The 18072-nt window shown below is 45.4% G+C and overlaps 1 protein-coding gene across 1 annotated transcript in view; it reads right to left on the minus strand.

Moving 5' to 3' along the window:
* The window catches only part of kcnh8 (potassium voltage-gated channel, subfamily H (eag-related), member 8), a 41755-nt gene extending 30550 nt beyond the window's left edge, over window positions 1–11205 (minus strand). Inside the window, exon 1 of the mRNA XM_076149937.1 lies at window positions 11130–11205. Within this exon, the coding sequence (XP_076006052.1) occupies window positions 11130–11205 (76 nt within the window). The remainder of the gene's footprint in view (window positions 1–11129) is intronic.
* Between the last annotated feature and the right edge of the window lie 6867 nt (window positions 11206–18072).

The following is an 18072-nucleotide window of genomic DNA, read 5'->3' on the forward strand; positions in this document are numbered from 1 at the left end:
ATTTGCTGAATTAAATGCAAGACTTTTACTCATCTCATTATTTGGATAAATGTTACTATGGGAACTTAATCCCAGCCTCCTAATGGGCTCTCCTAATGTTATGCCTCTGTGCGATTGTCAGCCCGGCCCTGATAAGTTTCACCTGTTCCTGATTGGCCTCACCTGTCATCATCCCTCGTTAGCGCGTGTGTTTCCCTCCCTCTGTGCCTGTTTGTCTGTGTATTTTCTAATGTTTGCATTCCTGGTTTTTCCCAATCACTGCAATGTTATTCCCCACTTGGATGTACCTGCTTGTAGTTGAGACTTTCTTGACTCTACCTGCTCTTAAGTACTGAGTCATGCATCTGTCAGTATTACCATGACACCAACAAATTGAATGTAATTTGAGAGAACAGGAAGAACATCTTTTAACCAAAGGAATATTATTTAGAACTTGCACTCCTTTTTGCATATTGAGTCAGTGCCGAGTGCCCGAGTACGACTCCCAGCCAGTTATGATTTCACTCCTAGTCAGTGCAGAACTGAATGATAATGCAGGGCAATAGATGTGGTGGTTTTGTGTGAGATGGTCTGCTGCAGGACAGACAGGCGGATGAGGCTCAAAGGAGGCTGGAGCACAGAGCACCATGTTTGTGTTCATGGGTCTGTTGAATCAACTGCCTTCAGCTGCCTCGGCTTGTGCCCTGCTTCTTGGTTCGCTGTGTGTACTCCAGCTGGCTTATGCAAAACCTCTTCCCTTCACCTTGCGAAGTGTTCCAGAAACTCCTCATGAATAGCACAAGATGTCTCCCAAAGTTCAAAATCTGTACAGCAGAAAACAGAGCTCTCAGCAATAGCAAATCTGTTTGTATTGAATGTCTCCTCGCTGTGAATGGTTATGATAACTTCCTGAAGCAGAAGTGTTTCTAAAGCAAGGACACTTTTGCTTTAGTGTGTCTGGTCAAATATTCTACCAATTTTCAAACCAAACCAGAGCTAAGATTTGAAGAATTGCCTTCACTCAGCTTGGGGCTTAAGAGCCTCAGTGCGGTTCACCTCACTTAAACCACAACAAAGTAACATTGCTACATTTCATTGCATTCAAATTGTAAAGACACTTTGTGACTGAGAGTGGACTGAGTTTTGTGTATATTTTTCTTCCATTCACTTTTTTTAATAAATTAGTTTTAAAATGTTCAATTCAACATCAATTTCAGTTTTAAAGGAAGTAAATAAATAAATAAAAACCTCAACTATGAACAGTTAATTTAGTACAGAATAATATGGTTCAATGAAGCCATATTATGAAGTTGTAAAAACAGCAGGTATTCACATTCAAATCTGGAAAAACTGGAAAACTTAAGGTACAGTAAAATGAAGTTGAACTAATGTGAATTATGGACTTTGAGTTGAGAATTGTGTAAGAAAACTGTTAAAACTTAATTTATTTGTGTGTTACCAATTGACACAGTATAATGGAGTTGATCCAGTAGTTTTCTTTGTTCAGTGAGAGCAGAAAGGTCAGGAGTTTTGGTGAAGCAGTGAGTGAATTAACAGTGATGGCAGTGGAAATAGACTCACATTAGGTCTGACGTCTAGCACACGTAATTGGCCTATTTTTGTCTTCCTCTAAATACTCTGTGGAAGTGAACCAGCTGTTTGTACCTGCACCCGTATATTAAAGCACTTAAACACACTTAACACCATAACAGACACACACACACCTCCCACACACACACACGGTGGAAGTTGGTGAGCTATGCTGATAGGCAGTTCATGTTTACAGTACGATGCTCAGAGCGCCAACATCCCACTGCTTTGGCTTTGTTGGATCAATATTTGTGTGTGTGTGTGTGTGTGTGTGTGTGTGTGTGTGTGTGTGTGTGTGTGTGTGTGCATGCAGCCTGTAATTTGATAAGCAGTCAAACCTGCTCAAATGATAACCAAACATAACATATACACACGATATGAACCCATCATAGATCAGGTCATCAGGTTACCTCTTAACTTACTAACTAACTAACTAACTGTTTCACCTCACTGAGCTACTTTGTATCACTATGCCACGACATTTAATCCTCGTCAGATTGATATATTGTAAATAAATGCTGAAATGATTAATGATCTTGGTAAGAATCTGAAGAATAAGGCGATACAATCAGCCACTGACATCATTCCTTACATAAATTCCTAGATGTTGGCATAATAACAGTAAGCCAATAAGTCAACCACACACTAACACACACACGCACACATACAGAAGGCATCATGAGCATGTTCCTAATCATTGCTCGAGTCATTTTACAAAATGACTCGTTTCAATTACATTTCATTACAAAAAATCCATTTTCTGCCTGGATAATCCCTTTTTTCCTTTCACGCTGATGTCGAATTGTTTTATGTTGCGGGGAATCGCGGGGCAGATTGGAAGCGGGAATACGGCGGCCTCAGAACGAGACGCTTGTACGTGTCCCTCAAGAGGCAGCGAGCAGCGTGTTCCTTTCATAATCCCATTCAGCAATTCACCGCAGCTTCACCTCGCTCGCCGGCTCTCACAATTGAGACAGGCGGGGGGGATGTGTGACTTCCAGCAGCTTGACAGGATAGAAGGGCAGATATCCTGAGATTATGCCCGAGAGGATAACAGCATTTCTGGAGTCCAGTGTGTATGTGTGTGTGTGTGTGTGTGTGTGTGTCTGTGTGTGTGTGTGTGTAACATCTGCTTAGGCTGTACCGACCCACAACAAACCATCTCAGCAACTCACTATAGACAAATGAAAATGCTGTAACTGTGAGCTATTCCCAGACATAAACAGAGGGGGGGAAAAAAACACAATTTAAAGAATGTCACATCAGCAGTTGTGGTGGAACTGTGTGTGTGTGTGTGTGTTTGTGTGTGTGTGGTCCAGACAGATGGTCAGAGCGGGTCGAAGCACTGGGGCCCGGCTGTCAGACTCCAAGGCCCCTCCAGGCTCAGTGCGAGCAGAGACCCGGGGGCCCGAGGCAGAGACCTGCAGTCTGTTTAATGGCAGCCGAGTCCACAGCTCCACTGACAGGAAGCTGGTGTTTACAGTGCCACACACACATGACATATGGAGGCAGAGGACCAGTTTATCCTGATGTAACTGATAGATTTACACAAGTTACCAGCTGATCGGGTCAAATTTGATGAAAGCAGGGACAGTAAGGAGTCCTTTCACCTCCTCTTTCTTTCCTCCTCCCTCACTCCTGCCCTGTATTTTTCCCACCTTCCATCCTTCCTTCCACTCGCTCCCTCCCACCTTCCTCTCTCACCTCTCCTTCGTCTCCTCTGACCTTCGCTCCTCTCCCCACTTGGCCACCTCTCTTCCCTCCCAGCTGTTCTTCACGTCCCTCCTCCCGTTTTGGACGTCTCAGCCTAATTACTCTTCATCTCCTCTCTACCCTTGGAATTCCACCAGCCTATCCCACTTTTCCCCCAATCTAATCCTTGTGCCCTTTCATTTCCCTCCCCACAGTCTCATTCCTTCTACACCTCTACTTCTCTCTTCCCTCTGCACCTCAACCCTTCACGAGATTGGAAACAATGAAATCACCTTTTCCAGCTTTGTCTGCCACCACTTATCCCTCTTCTTCATCAGTCCTTTGTCTCTCCTTTGGCTTCATTTTCACTCCCCTCTTTGTTTCGCTATCCTCTCCCGCCCATTTGTCTGTATTTCTCTCTCCCTCTGATTTTCTTTTGGCTAATTGCGCCTATATAGAAGCCCCATAGATCATCTCCCCTCATGCTCACAGTGCTGCATGACAGCTGCTGGAAATACCCCACAGGGACGGAGAAGAGGAGAGGGGGGGAGAGAGAGAGAGCGAGGGGGGGGGAGAGAGGAACGAGGGCAGGTAGAGAGAGGCGAGGGAAGAGAAGGAGAGGGAAGGAAGACTGACAGCTGGAGAGCGAGACGCATAGAGAAACTTCATGTGCAATCAAAGTCAACTGTAATTGTTGCTGAGCGAACAATTTGTAAAGCATCGCTCAGGTGTGGGCTATGAATAAATGAAGCTTTCTACTGTAATTTACCATCAAAACATGAAATAGAAGCAGAAATTGTTGCTATTTCTTCCTTTATATCCGATCTTTAGGCAGATTTAGTGAGTAACAAAGTAAATTTAGACTATGTTCAGTATTTGGGGGTGTATTTAAATGTTTACACAGGATGTCATGTGTTTCTATTCCACTACATTTAAGCAAAATCTATATTTAGATTACAATTGGAACAGATCTGACTTGGAATAGAATATTTACTACTTTTAGTTGACTTAAGGATTTGAGTGTTTCCCCCACTGCTATCTTTAAATGATTTGTGTGTGTGTGTGTGTGTGTGTGTTTCCCAAGTTTCTGGTCAATAATCTACTTTCTGTGCTACAGCACCCATAGGTGGGTCAGAGGGAAATCTTTGACAGCACAAACTGCACCATCAGGTAGATTCCTTCGCTCCGCGGCTCTGTCCCAGATTTTGGACACATATCCACACGTAGCAGCGCTCCATATGTAGCTCCTCAACAGCCCAGTGCAACCACCTGGAGCAACCCCAGAGCTATTTAAGGAACAACAACAATTCATGTGACGGGTGGGTGAGCTGGCGCCGGGGAGGGAGGGAGGGAGGGGGGGAGGGAGAGAGGGAGGGGGAGAGGGGGAGATGGAGAAAATGACAGAAAGTCACAGCGGGGAGAACGAGAGATGGATGGAGAGGCAGGGGAGAAAGTGAACTACTGGGGGACGGGGGGATGGGGGGATGGGGGGGACAAGAGAGGAGAAGTTGAGATTCATACTGAGACAGACACATGAGCCAAGGGAGGGAAAGGGATGGCGCACGAGAGGGCGATGTGACGGAGGAGTGGAAGTTGAAGGTAATAGAGATGGAGCTGTAAGAGGCGGAGTGATGAAAGATGGAGATGGAGTGCGCTGTGGAATGGGAGAGGAAGTGGAGAGATGGATGGAAAGAGGAGGAGCTTTGATAGAAGAACGATTCACCCTCTCTGGCAGATTTCCTATCAGCCGCAAACCAACTGCAGAGCCGTCACATAAATACTGTGTCTTTCTGCCCGAGAAGTCACTCCAGAGTAACCATAGTTACCACTGACATACACCATGGCAACCAAGGTTACAACTCTACAATTTGTTTTAGCAATGGGTACTGAATCTTCATCTCCAATACTCGGGATTATGAGCTTAGTGTCTTGTACCCGAGAGCCTTTGATATTCACAGCAGCAACAAATCACTGGATTGGAGTTCAATAATTGTATTTGGTATTGGAGTTAGAGCAAACACACAGATACTCATATGGGCATCACACACACACACACACACAGGCAACTCCTCACACACCATACAACCAAACAGAGCAAATCATTAGACAAATCCACAACCTTAATCACTTCTGCGGCTCGTCGTGCTTGAGTCCCGCAGGCTCTCACATCAGAAACTTGACTCCGCTCATTACGTCCTTGTACTTTGCAGGCTCCCTTCCCCTTTATCTCCTCCACAGTCTCTCCCCCTCTGTGTCAATATCTCTTTCACCCTCAATTGACTAGTTCCTCTCTGTCCTTCCTAAAAAAAAAAAACTCCCTCTCTTAGCCTCTCTCCTCATTTTGAAGAATTAATTGAGTCTAAAAATGGCTGACTTGTCCCAGGCTTGCGTCAGTTCGCCGATCGTTGTGGACAGTCCATTAGTGACGATGATTAGGGGAGGAATCTCACTAATTAGGCGATGTAACAAGGCAGAGCGTCCACAGTGATGGGGACGCTCTCATTCAGAGGATCCCTGAAGTTTTGCTGGAGCAGGCGATGTACTCACTCCCTTTAAGTGCACAGTAATAATCAGGCCTGTTGACCTCATAGCGAGGGCGCCTCTTCCTGCTGAGTCGGTACTGATGATGGTGGCTGTGTTCCCTTCACCAAAAAGTTTCTCAGCAGCTTGTTAAAGCCTGCAGACACAGCTGGGATGCTGTTCGTTTAAAACTCTCATTTACATTTTAGACACTCGGCTGATGCCTCTGGCTTCATTCCTTCACTGCTTTGACAGGATCTCCTGATGGACAATATATCAACAACTAATTCATGCAAATCAAAATATGTTCCCTGAAAGTGCATATTTACATACATTTTCACTGAAATGGAACCGGAAACTGTTTAAGCCCTGAAGGTAAAGCAATAGTTTCATACTGTCTACATACTGTATGTCTGTTCGACTGAGCCCCTTCTGACAGCCAGCACTGCATATAATACATTGTTTTTAGAGGAGAGCCGCAGTGATGAATGTGGAACATCTTGATGTAGCAGAGAAAAGCTAATGCTTCACACTCAGAAGCACCACAAATGTACCCCTAGGTACCCCTAGGTGTTTTGTGCTGTCATGTGAAGAACTGTGCTGATCCGACCATTATTGCTGAAGTTACAGTTTCTAGCAGCAGAGAACCGCAGACCTCCAGCTTGGTCTGCAGGTCCATTTGAAGCTTTATTTTGTGCTTAAGAGCGTTTGCTCCTCCACCAGGGGGCAGATGGCCTCTTTCATGCCCACAGTGGACAGTCCCTGTTGTGTTTCATTATTGCAGTGAACCTGAAAGCCCCCTTAAATATCCAGCGTGAATGTTTCTCAGTTCATATCAGCATCTCTGCTCTGACTTCAGTGCTTATTAAACTCTACACGGTCCCCCACGAAGATCCAGCACCAAACCAAACCCGTCTTGCTTGGTCTTTTGGAGAGAATTGGAGCAGCAATGCCAATCCAGTGCCAGTATGTGAGAGCCCCCCTGTGCCCCCTGCAGCACTACAGTCAATGATGATTGATTACTCCCTCACAGTCTCATAACCGCACTCATTACTTCTTTCACCGTCACTCTCGGGCAGACAGCAGCGTCGGACTGGCCTGTTCACGAGTAAGCATAATGAGATAGTTAGGTAATCGTCTACTAAACATCTGTTAAGGGAAATTAAAACAGCGACTTTGTTGTTTTTGGTCCGTGTTGTGACACTGTGTCAGTTCAGCCAGCGTGCGGTCTGCAGTCCTTCAAACTCTGTAATTACCTCCCTAGGTCTTCCTGCGGGGGTCACGGGGTCGCCGGTGAGATGGAGCCACGGGGAAAGTAGCAATATACACACCCTCCTGGTCTGAGACAGCAGAATCTACAGTTGACAGTTGTCTTCTCCTGTTGTGAGATACTCAGGTGAGTTTTTAAACATCCGCTCTGCAGCCGGCAGTAATCACAGCTCGGGATCCCACAGCCACTTTTCAACAGCTTAATTAGAAGTGCTGCATTTGAAGAAAGTTAATCAGCAGAGGGGAAACCTCCGCTTTACCCAGCGCCCCCACCCACAGTGTTCAAAGAGAGACACACACACACACTCCAAGCTCCAGGGCGAGCAAAGTGCTGAAAGTACTGCACACTCTTTTTCCTCTCCCGACCCTCATCCTCATCTGTCTCTTGGTTGCTCTCTTTACACACACACACACACACACACTCGCAGGCGTTCTCTCTTTCTTTTTCTGTCTCTCTCTCTCTCTCTCTCTCTCCAGCGCACACACACTTCAGACGTTACCATCCTGTATCTACTCAACACACAGCTGTTCCAAGTCTTGGCGTCAGTGATTGTGACAGTAATTACCTGCCTATTGGAGGTGGTACTAGTGTGTGCCGAGAGCGAGAAAATAGCAATCTGAATGGTGCAGAATCACGAGCACACACACACACACACGTACACACACACTCTACATACAGCTCTCTGCTACCAGTGTAACATAAACACTCTGCTTAATTTGGCAGCTCCAGAGACCAACATGGCCTCCATCTTTCCAATAAATGACATCATGTAGTCACAGAGTGGAGTCGGGAAATTGCTGTAATGACTGAAGCTCACATTTTGACACGACCGTTTATTAAAATTTCCCTATACGACTCTGTAATGAGCTGACTGGTCACTTAGTTTCTTCATAATGAGAGCTGAACATGTTTGTTGAGTCGAGCTACTTTGTATCACTGCGCCAAGCTTAGCCAGCATCGCTAGCTAGCTACAAACTAGCATCGCCTTCTTGTTGTTACCTGACAAGAAATCGTGTCAGGTGTGTAAACTGAAAAGTGACAAGATGTTAACTTAAACATCCCCAAATATGTTACATTCACAATTAATGGAAATTAACTTTAACTCTTTAGGCTGCTATACTATGTAGCTTTGAAGCTAGCTAAGTATGGTTGACTCTGTTGCTATTGTTTACGTAGCAACAGTGTTGCTAGTCTAGTGCTGCATAAAAGCTATGGGACTATTTTTTCTCAGAGGTTATATTAGAAATAAATTAAGATGAAATTAATTGACTGTGTGAAATGATGCATTACTTTGTTAAGTAGCCGTGTAATAAGCAGGATGGAGTAGCAGGTGATTGTTGTGGAATAAAGTCCTTTGGCTGCAGCTCGGCCTCAAAATCGGCCTGTTGGGGGTTAAATCCACCATAATCATCCTCAGACACACATGATCCCTTACAAACTTAGAGGTCCACCTTTTCAAGTGACCTACTTTCACAAATAAGTGATTTTACAAGATTGATCCACAACCTTTAAGTTCATTAAAAGCTAGTCCACTGTGGGCTGAGTGATAACGAGCGGCTGACGGATGGACGGGGTCTCCCGGACGTGGTGCCTGTGATGACGGGAGGTGTCACGGCGCTCTAATTCACCCCATCACGGCCGCCGAGCTACAGAGCCGCCGACAGATTCTGTTATTTTAGTTGCAGCTCAGGCAAACAGGGACACGGTGAACTCAACACTGCGATCAGAGGTGTTTGTGTCTGTCAGCCCATCAGTCCATAAAGTACACACTGTAACACACCGTGCAACACTGGAGTCAAAATGTTGAAGAGGACAATATGAAGAGAAGATGCTTATTTTCTACCGCTACCTGCAAATGAGATGAGTCACTGTTGTGGATATTCAGTCACCGCAAAGCTGCCGGTACGGGTACGGAACAAAAAAGGCCTCAAACATTTCATTTTCACTTCATTTCATTTCGTAACTCTCCATACTGAGCTAGATCTGGCAACAATTCGGTCTCTTGAGTTCCTGCTTACTGGACTGGAAACGCACCTCTTATATATAAAAGTCTGTCCTTTGGACAAATGTTTATCGATTTCAGGGCCACCAGTAAACACAGAAACATCTCTCAGAGAGCAGACAGCATTAAGTTGAGGTCCTGTCACCTGTGATTTTCCCTCATTTATTGCACGCTGAACCCAGGTCTGACCCCGCCCCCCCTCCAACACACACACACTCCCACCCCTGAAGCTTCGGTGGGTGTCAAAGGGGATCACGCAGCACAGATCCTGGCTCTTCCCTTATATCCTTCCTGGCCAGGCCATCACAGCCCATTTGTCCCGTCATGCCTCGCTGCCTCCGGCCTGCCCCATCTCGCAGTTGCAACCACAGTGTTAATTTGCCTCGATCTGGAATCTCAAGGACGACATTTCATCCGGAAGGGGCTCAGAAAACCATTTGGGTCGGGTACAGTACCTTTCTAATTCCGTCGTGAGAGTGGAGAGGGGGGGGGGGATATTTCCTGTCAGCATGTAACCTTCCTGTCCCTGTACTGCTCTACCTGCAGAACATGGATGACTGTTGTTGTTATGATGGCAGAATGAGTCATTTATCAGGTGGTATTAAGAGAGTGGAGCAGGTACAGACTGCCCCAGAGAACAAGGAGTTAATACACACAATTGTTTTTGCAGTTGCGAGAATTGATGAAAACTAATTCATACCCTATCAATGCAGTGTGTGGGGGGGGGGGACATTGCAAATTTCAAGATATTAATCACAGCAAACAATACAGAGGTGTCCTTCAGATTCACCAGCCGAGCAATATCTGCTGCAACACACCACAGACTATTAACTGTCTGAGTCAAAGAGCAAAGGGAGGACAATGTTCTAAAACCGAGGCACATGATCACAGCAAAAAACTGCCTCATTAAACCAAAAAAGATTCTAGTTAAATATGGCATGTTTTTTTTAAACTTGTGCTGGGTTTAAGAGGATTGTTTTCCAACTAAAAAAATAGAGCAGTTTGACAATCCTTGGCAAATATCTCGACAAAAAAAGGGGAATCAAACATCAGATTCACCAGCCAAGTGTTGGCCACACTGAACTACAGGATAGTGACTGTGACATGTAGGCAGGACAATGTGAGCTTCCTAATTGCATAACCAACTAGTCTATGATGTCATTCTTGAGCTGTCATCTCCCTACTCAAGGAAACAATCAAACATAGAGTCAAAAGTCATCCGTAACAACAGGACAGAGCTCTAAAACCGAAGATGCTCATTATGTAGAAATGGAGCTGCTCAAGACAGAGGCGAGAGTTCAGACCAAAGTCGTTTAGAAACGCCTGCCTGCCTGTGCGTGTGCATGTGCGTGTGTGTGTGTGTGTGTGCGTGTGTGTGTGTGTGTGTGTGTGTGTGTGTGTGTGTGTGTGTGCCTGAGCCCGGGGAAAGACCAATTAATTTTGATAAATGCGACTGCTGGTCTGAGAGCGGCGGAGGGAACATCGAGGCTCCCTGCTGGACTCGAGCGCAGAGAATAAAGGCGCGGGATCCGCACACGGAGCCGTTTTGGGGGAGAGTCGCCCTCAACACCTGCATCCGATCTTCAGGTGTGAGAAGCACAAACGCGCTCGCTGGTTCTCCGTGTGTGTGTGTGTGTGTGTGTGTGTGTGTGTGTGTGTGTGTGTGTGTGTGTGTGTGTGTGTGTGTGTGTGTAAAGGCTGTTATCAGGCTGTTATCAGACTGGAACTTATGTCTCAAGTTTGTCTGGACGCCTCCGTGGTGCTGAAAGGAAGCCTTCGTGCGTTGCGCTCTCCGCGGTGCTGAAACCGTTCGCAGCCTAATTGCCCTAAAACGATGACAAACTCGGTCTACCCGTAAAGTTCAACCGTCCACCCGCACAAACACGCACGATTCAAAGGTCATTCGTCATGGGTTCGAAGCTTAGGCGTCACCTGCTTTATAAGAAACCCGAAATATCACCAGAGATTGTTGTTCATGAAACTTCCAAATGATCAAATAAGCACAAAATCGAAACTCAAAGCGCCTGGAGCCCTGAAACAGAGTTGAGGTTTCAATTAAATAAAAGGAAAACTTACGAGTGCCATCGAACCGTGTGGCTATGGTGTCCAGAAACGTGTTCTGCGGCGCTAATAATCCTTTCATCACAGGCATTTTCCCTGCTTGGTGTCGAAGTCCCCATCAAAGTTACTGAGCAGAGGAGCGAGTCGGCCTGACGTGTGCGCTGCTCCCATTTAAGCCCGCGGAGCCGTGGAGCTCTCCAGTAAACTCAGCACAAATCCGACCCCTCTCTCTCCCCCCCCCCTCTCTCTCGCTCTCGCTCTCTCTCTCTCTCTGTATGTGTGGTGGTGGTGGGCGTGCACGTGAGGCGCGCTCCCGCTTGTCTGAAGCCTCCGTCGCGTGTGGAAATGACAAGGGAAGCTGATGCCCGCAGGTGCAGCTCAGGTAATAGCCGGGCCCCGCCGTGAGAGGGTGAGGCTGCCTGTCAGCGGCGCCATTATTGTGCAGTTGGATTCAATGATCGTCTCTCCACAGCGCGCAATGCTGCGAGACATCAATCACCCTCAACAACCGCGATCAAAGCGCAAACACAACTTTTTTACAATGTATTGCTTATCGTTTTCTCCCTATCTTCTTCTATTGTGTTTAATGTTATTCGGTTGTTCCCACTGAGCCGTGGACTGTTTGTTTTATGGTCGTCAATTCATGTTGATGTGAGGCGCAATTACACAACAAATAATGCTCGTTTATTCAGTGGGACTCACGGTAAAAGCTGCATTGGATTCTCCCTCCCTCCCTCCTCTCTCTCGCTCTGCCTCTCTCTCTCACACACACACACACACAGACTCTACCTTTATGTTTCATTTTGTCCACGTCTGTGTGAACTTCAGAGACCCTCTTACTGGATCACGACTCGTCCCTCATTCACTCATCCTTTCTTTCCCCACCCACGCTGCTCCATGTTGCACAACAGGCCGCTGGTGGAGAGGGAATCTCTCACTGATTTGCCTCTCACAACGTTTCCCCCTTAATTGGGATCTGATTGTTGTGTGAAGCCCTTAGGGACCTTTTATGTGTTAATTGGGCCTTATAAATAAACTTGACTTCACTTTCCTCATTATACTTTTCAGGATATCTAGTGCAGAACACCAGCAAGTAAAACTATACGAAATTAATTAAACATTTGACATAACAAAGAAGCGGCGTTCAGGGACCAAGAGTTTTTATAAAACTATCCAGACATCCAAGACAGAAAGGAGGAGACAGAGACAGAATTGCTCCCCCGGATTAAACTCACTAACACAATTACGCAGATCTTAAGGGGCAAAAATTTCAAACAGAAGTCACACTAATTGAATACTCGCACGCTAATTCGTTTCGCGGAGAGATTTATCGCTTATTACAATTCTGTTTGCCGTCCTAGAAATCTGTCATCCTGTCCTCTGTTCCTCTGTTCTTCTGTCCAAGCGCGTCCCTCGGTGGCACGGCAAGGTATGAGCAAAGATCCGTGAGTTATTAGCGCCACCTGCTGGTAAAGGTGGAGAGGACTCTGCACTCCAACACGGCGTCAAAACACAACAGGCACAGCGCAAATGTTCAGCAGGCCTATTAATTGCATAACAGCGCCCTCGTGTGGACAGTAAGTAATATAACTGGAGTTGTGACTCGCGTTTTCACTCAAGGTTCAACAGTTTGTATAAAACACACGTCACATTCACTTATTTAATTTTTTTTAATCTATTTTCTTATGATCAAATAGCAAATTACTTAAACTGAGCCAATACTGAGTCAAACCTCACTCTGAGGCCTTGCATTGATGACAGCCACTCAAATGTTGTTTTAAGTCTGGATTGCTTAAATACATACAGGGTAGCTTTTTAAAAATGTATATCAATTAATAATGAATTGATATCAATAGTTTATAGATCGTATTAACATTAATAATGTATAGATTAATTGTATTAATATTAATAATGAATAATTATGTATAGCCCAGAATCACTTGAGTGTCTCAAAGGGCTTTACAGGCACAAACCAGACCAAAGCTCTCTAGAGAAGTCAAGGAAATACCTCAAATGTTAGAAAAGAAGGGAGAAATCCTTCAAATCACAGTTGAGGGTCTACTGAGGAGAGGAGCTTGCTATAGATGATGTCCTGGTCTAGAATGTGAGGATGATGAGTAGTAAACTGTAAAGTGACCAGATGAGGTGACCAAAGACAGTAAGAGGACCGAGACAGTCTCATGCTTTGCCTAAATAAAGGCCGAGACTGTGTTTATGCACTCGTCACAAGAGGTTACAAGATGAATTAACAAGAATAAATTCCATTTCTGTACATCCTGGAGTTACACTTAAGTGCACATCCAGACTTGTGTCGCAGTTCAATCATCTCTTCACCTTCAGTTCCCTGGCAAGCAACAGCCAACTTGGATCAGGTTCACACGCACAAAGACTGGGGGAAAACAGAGTCACAGATGGAAGCAAACTCATATCTGGGCCAATCACACCACTGCACCGAGAGAGAAGCTCTTTGCCTCCCACACAGACCATCCACACAACTGAAGCTGCCGTTAACAGCTGTTATGTCAGACAAAATGAAATCATCAGGTGCTCTATGGTGGACCACTACAAATCATCCAGCTATGTGCACGCATGTACTCACATACACAGAAAGTACACACACACACACACAAACACACACAGAGGCAGATAATGTGAGTCATCCCCTGGAAGTGAGTCACTGTGAAGTAGTTAAGTATAACATGTCAGCTAATGAAATTAAAATAGACAGCCAACGCACGGTGATGCTTCACCTGAGTAACTAAGCACTTCACGCATCATTTAAGCCTGAACGCTCCAAACGTAAAGCTTATGTGTGTGTGTGTGTGTGTACCTGTGCGTGGCTGTGTGCCTGTTTAGCTGTGCCGGCAAAGTGAAGCGGTGAAACAACAATTGAGTCAAAGTGACTCACAGTGAAGCGGTGTTACCTCACCAAAAGCTTTGCTGCTGCAGTTTTGAACATTTTGCCTCAGCATCCACCCATTTCTGTGTACATTTGACCCCTTGACCTTCAAATCCTCCCCATTGTAACTTGAATTATACCTCTATCTGTGGTATTTGAGGAGAGTTCAGTAATGGATTAACCTATTGAAGATATTCTGTCAGGACCTGGTGTTAAAGTGGGACAAGCAGTCTGAATGGTTGTCTATGGTGTAAAAACTATATTTAAAACTTAACTCTATTAAGGTTCAGCCTCAGCCTCAAAATGTGCTACAATAGTCCTTAACCTATGACCCACCTTCATGAAAACATCTTGTTAAAACACACACAACCACACACACACACACACACATACACACACACACACACACACACACACACAAACACAAGGCAAAAACAAACCATACTTGGCTGAGGTTAAAAAAAACTTGTTTGTACAACTCTACATTATTGGCTCCGACTAACAAAAGGTCATAATCCAACATATTTATCTGGAATGGATGATATTCAAACATTCAAAACAAAGAAATATCAACAAATTCTATATGAAAGCCTCTGCCATTGCACCCTCTATTCATGTTCAAATGCTTCAGCTAAATCTATTATTTAAGTATTGTTAATATCAGGACTTGTGTATATGGACTGTGTTTTGACTGATGTAATGTGAATCCTCTGTCTCGCTCTTCTCTGGTTTCATTACACAGTCTAGGTTGAATTCTCGTCTGATCCAGCTTCTTGCCTATTTAGCACAGAGTCGTGCATTTATACTTTAAGACTCCCTCGCCGCTTTGGAAATGCAACACTGCGCCGGCATTTTAACCGAATGGTTTTTACGATGCCTTTGGGTGCTGTGCAGAAAGTCTGCATGGCTCTCCAGTGATACAAATATAAGTTCAATTTACCCACATACTTTGAGCAAGCCAATAAGAATGGCATTACCCATATGGGCAATAATATGCACACACCCACATATACACACCCTATATGAGTCTATACTGTCTACTATCCTATTGTTCTCCCCTCTCAGTTGTCGTCCTTATCTACAACAAATCTCAGAACAATTATTTTCATTCTCCTCACAAACCCAAGCCCATCGCTTTTCCGTGCTGGTGGGTTGTGAGGACGGCCTGTCCGTAGATTCTCACATACGATCCTAAGCTCACAATCTCGTCCAAAATCTGCGGTTCCTTCGAATTCGAACCTCAACCTCCTTTGTCAAAGACATTCAAACTTATATACTTGACGGACTCGAAACAAATGTATTCCAGAGCTCAATGGATAATCCGCCTTCACCCAGAGGTATAGTTTTCCCACCCAATACCTGACACCTGTTCTGGTCTAAAAGAGAAACAGGCCAAGGATCCTGGATACACCCAGATCTGGAGAAACCTGAGGAGAGAGAGCCGCCTTCAGCCCTGGCTTTGGCACAATGTCGGAGATAAGCTTATTGTATAGATATACGTAATCTGTCTGAGGTTTCTGGGTTGGGATGCTTCAATGACGAGGAGGTGGAGGTAGTGTGTATATTCTGAGGTGTGGAGACGCTTTCCGGAAAGGTGGTGAGGAGCGTTTGTGAGTGTGCATGAGCGAGAGAGAAGCAGAGACAGGAAACGCAAGAGTGCTAGCGATCAATTCTCCCCTTTTTAGGCGTCAGAACGATGCCCGGCCCCATCTAAGGACAGCAAGTTCACTAACCATATCATGAGTTTATAATAACCACATCACATCCACGGCGAATGAGGTGGAATGAAAATCTAACCTAATTTGGAGAGATACACGGCTGTGTGTGAGTGCCGGGGAGTCCCCGGGGACGAGGCGGGGGATTGAGGGAGCCGTGTGGCGCTCTGGTAGCATGCTCCGTGAGCGTGTAATGGTCTTAATGATCATTTAGCGCGCCAGCCTCATTGACGAGGTATCAAGCCAGTGATAAAATAGCAGAGGAGAGGGGGCAGAAGAAGGGGGAGAAGGGGGTGGATGCAAACATTTAAAGGCACACGCACAGGCGCACAGGGCCACGGACACAAAGAGACGCACATGGAGTCAGGCGCACACACAGGTTTGTACGAGCTGAGTGACATCTCTCTCTCTACGCATTAGTCACGATGAATGACGTGTAACCAGCCGTGACTCGTTCTGGCTGGGGAGAGAGCTAATTCACTTTGTTTAATTACCCAAAAGTAGTGGCGCGTGTTCCACAGCCCCAAACACACACACACACACACAGGCACACACACACACTCCTGCTGCACATCATCCACACTTCCACACATTCCTTCTCTCTGAACGATCTGTAACCATGAACATTTCACGGGGCAAATCAGGTTCGTTTGAACTCTCTCCCCCTCCCTCTCCCCTTTCTCTCCCCCTCTTCCACCCCTCTCTCTCTCTCCCCCATCCATCCACACACACACCTCCCCTCACTTTGAGATACCTTCACAGAGATTTGAGGTTTCCTTGAGGAGTTTGTGCTCCAGTGATGAGGACGCAGCTGAACTCATTCCAACAGGTAGAGTATCTTTGTTTATACTCTCACTCTCACTCTACACTACTATTCTATAATTCAATACACCATATATATTTTACAGTATATCATGTACTTTGTACTATAATACTCTAATGTATTGCACTATTTTGTACTATACTAAACTACATTACACTACACTACACTATACTATATCATATATGCTCTGTTATATTGGTATTCTGTCCTTGTATACTTCATAACACTATATTATAAAGTATACTATATACAGTATCATTTACCTACAATACATGATACTTTTTCCTAATTTATACTATACTATATGAATCTGTATTCTATGCTATGATATGTATTGTATATTAAAGTAACATATTGCACTATTTTACACTTTACTACATTATCAGGTATACTTCAAAACACTACATACTTTATACTTTTCAAATAAACATCAGTATAGTATACTTGATGTAACCACAGTTGTAGATACTATACTATACTACACACTATACTTACGTGGAATTACATTTGAGACTCAATCAGGTGAAGAACTGTGATGATGGTAAAGTTATTAAACATGAGCCAGGTATAATCTTGTGACATTGGTGTTTAAAAGTTAATCAGCCCTCAGTCCTGCTCCACTTTGTTACCATGGAGAGCTCCAATACCCTAAAGACAATAATGCGTGCGTGCACAGCATGCGGCAGAAAATAATAAATAGATTTATGCGCAATTGTCACATTTAATACATTTACGGAGCGCGCTAGTGAATTCATTATTACACCATATGCTAATGCAGCTGGGTCCGCGTATTTATGAGTCTCTCTCTCTCTCCCTCCCTCTCTCTCTTTCTCTCCATCCTTCTCTCTCTGTCTCTCTCGCACACACACACACACACTCCCCCCTCCCTCCCTCTCCCGCTCTCTCTCTCTCTCTCTCTTTCGCGTGTGCGCAAAGGGCTTTGAAGTGAAACCAACAACTGCTGTCCCGGAGTCAGTGATGAAGCCTCCAGTGTGGTGAGGGAGGCAGAGTGTTCCATTGGAGACCCGAGCCGCGTATTGTTCTCTCCTCCGATCCCGATCCACAACAGAGCAGGAGGTCCCGGAGCTCTGGGCGCTCTGAGTCTCAACTTGAGCTGAAGCCAACAATTTTTATCCATACGACGGAGAAAAGAGAAAAGACGGAGGAGAAACTAATTCGACCGCGATCACGGACAGGGAAGACTCCTCTGTTGTTGAGGAGGAAGAGCAAGGCGGCGGAGCTCACAGCTGGACACGTCGCGACAGCAGGAGACGCGGAGATCAATGGGTGCTCGAGCAGCGACCTCGCAACATGGATACATCCGGCGGGGCGTTGATGCGTGATGGCAGCGCGGACGGAACAGGTTGGATTCGCCTCGATCAAACTTCTGCACAAAACGGACGCGGGACGATTAGCGCGCATTTGCGGCGCTGACCGACTGGAATCGCTGCCACGCAAAGCGGCGCGACACCGAGCGACGGGCGGTGTTTGTGATGGGGGATTGGCTGGAGTCTTCCCCGT

Source organism: Genypterus blacodes, unplaced genomic scaffold (assembly GCF_046128005.1).
Source record: "Genypterus blacodes isolate CSIRO-AG114 ecotype Tasmania unplaced genomic scaffold, CSIRO-AGI_Gbla_v1 ptg000048l_1, whole genome shotgun sequence".
Classification (NCBI taxonomy): Eukaryota; Metazoa; Chordata; class Actinopteri; order Ophidiiformes; family Ophidiidae; genus Genypterus; species Genypterus blacodes.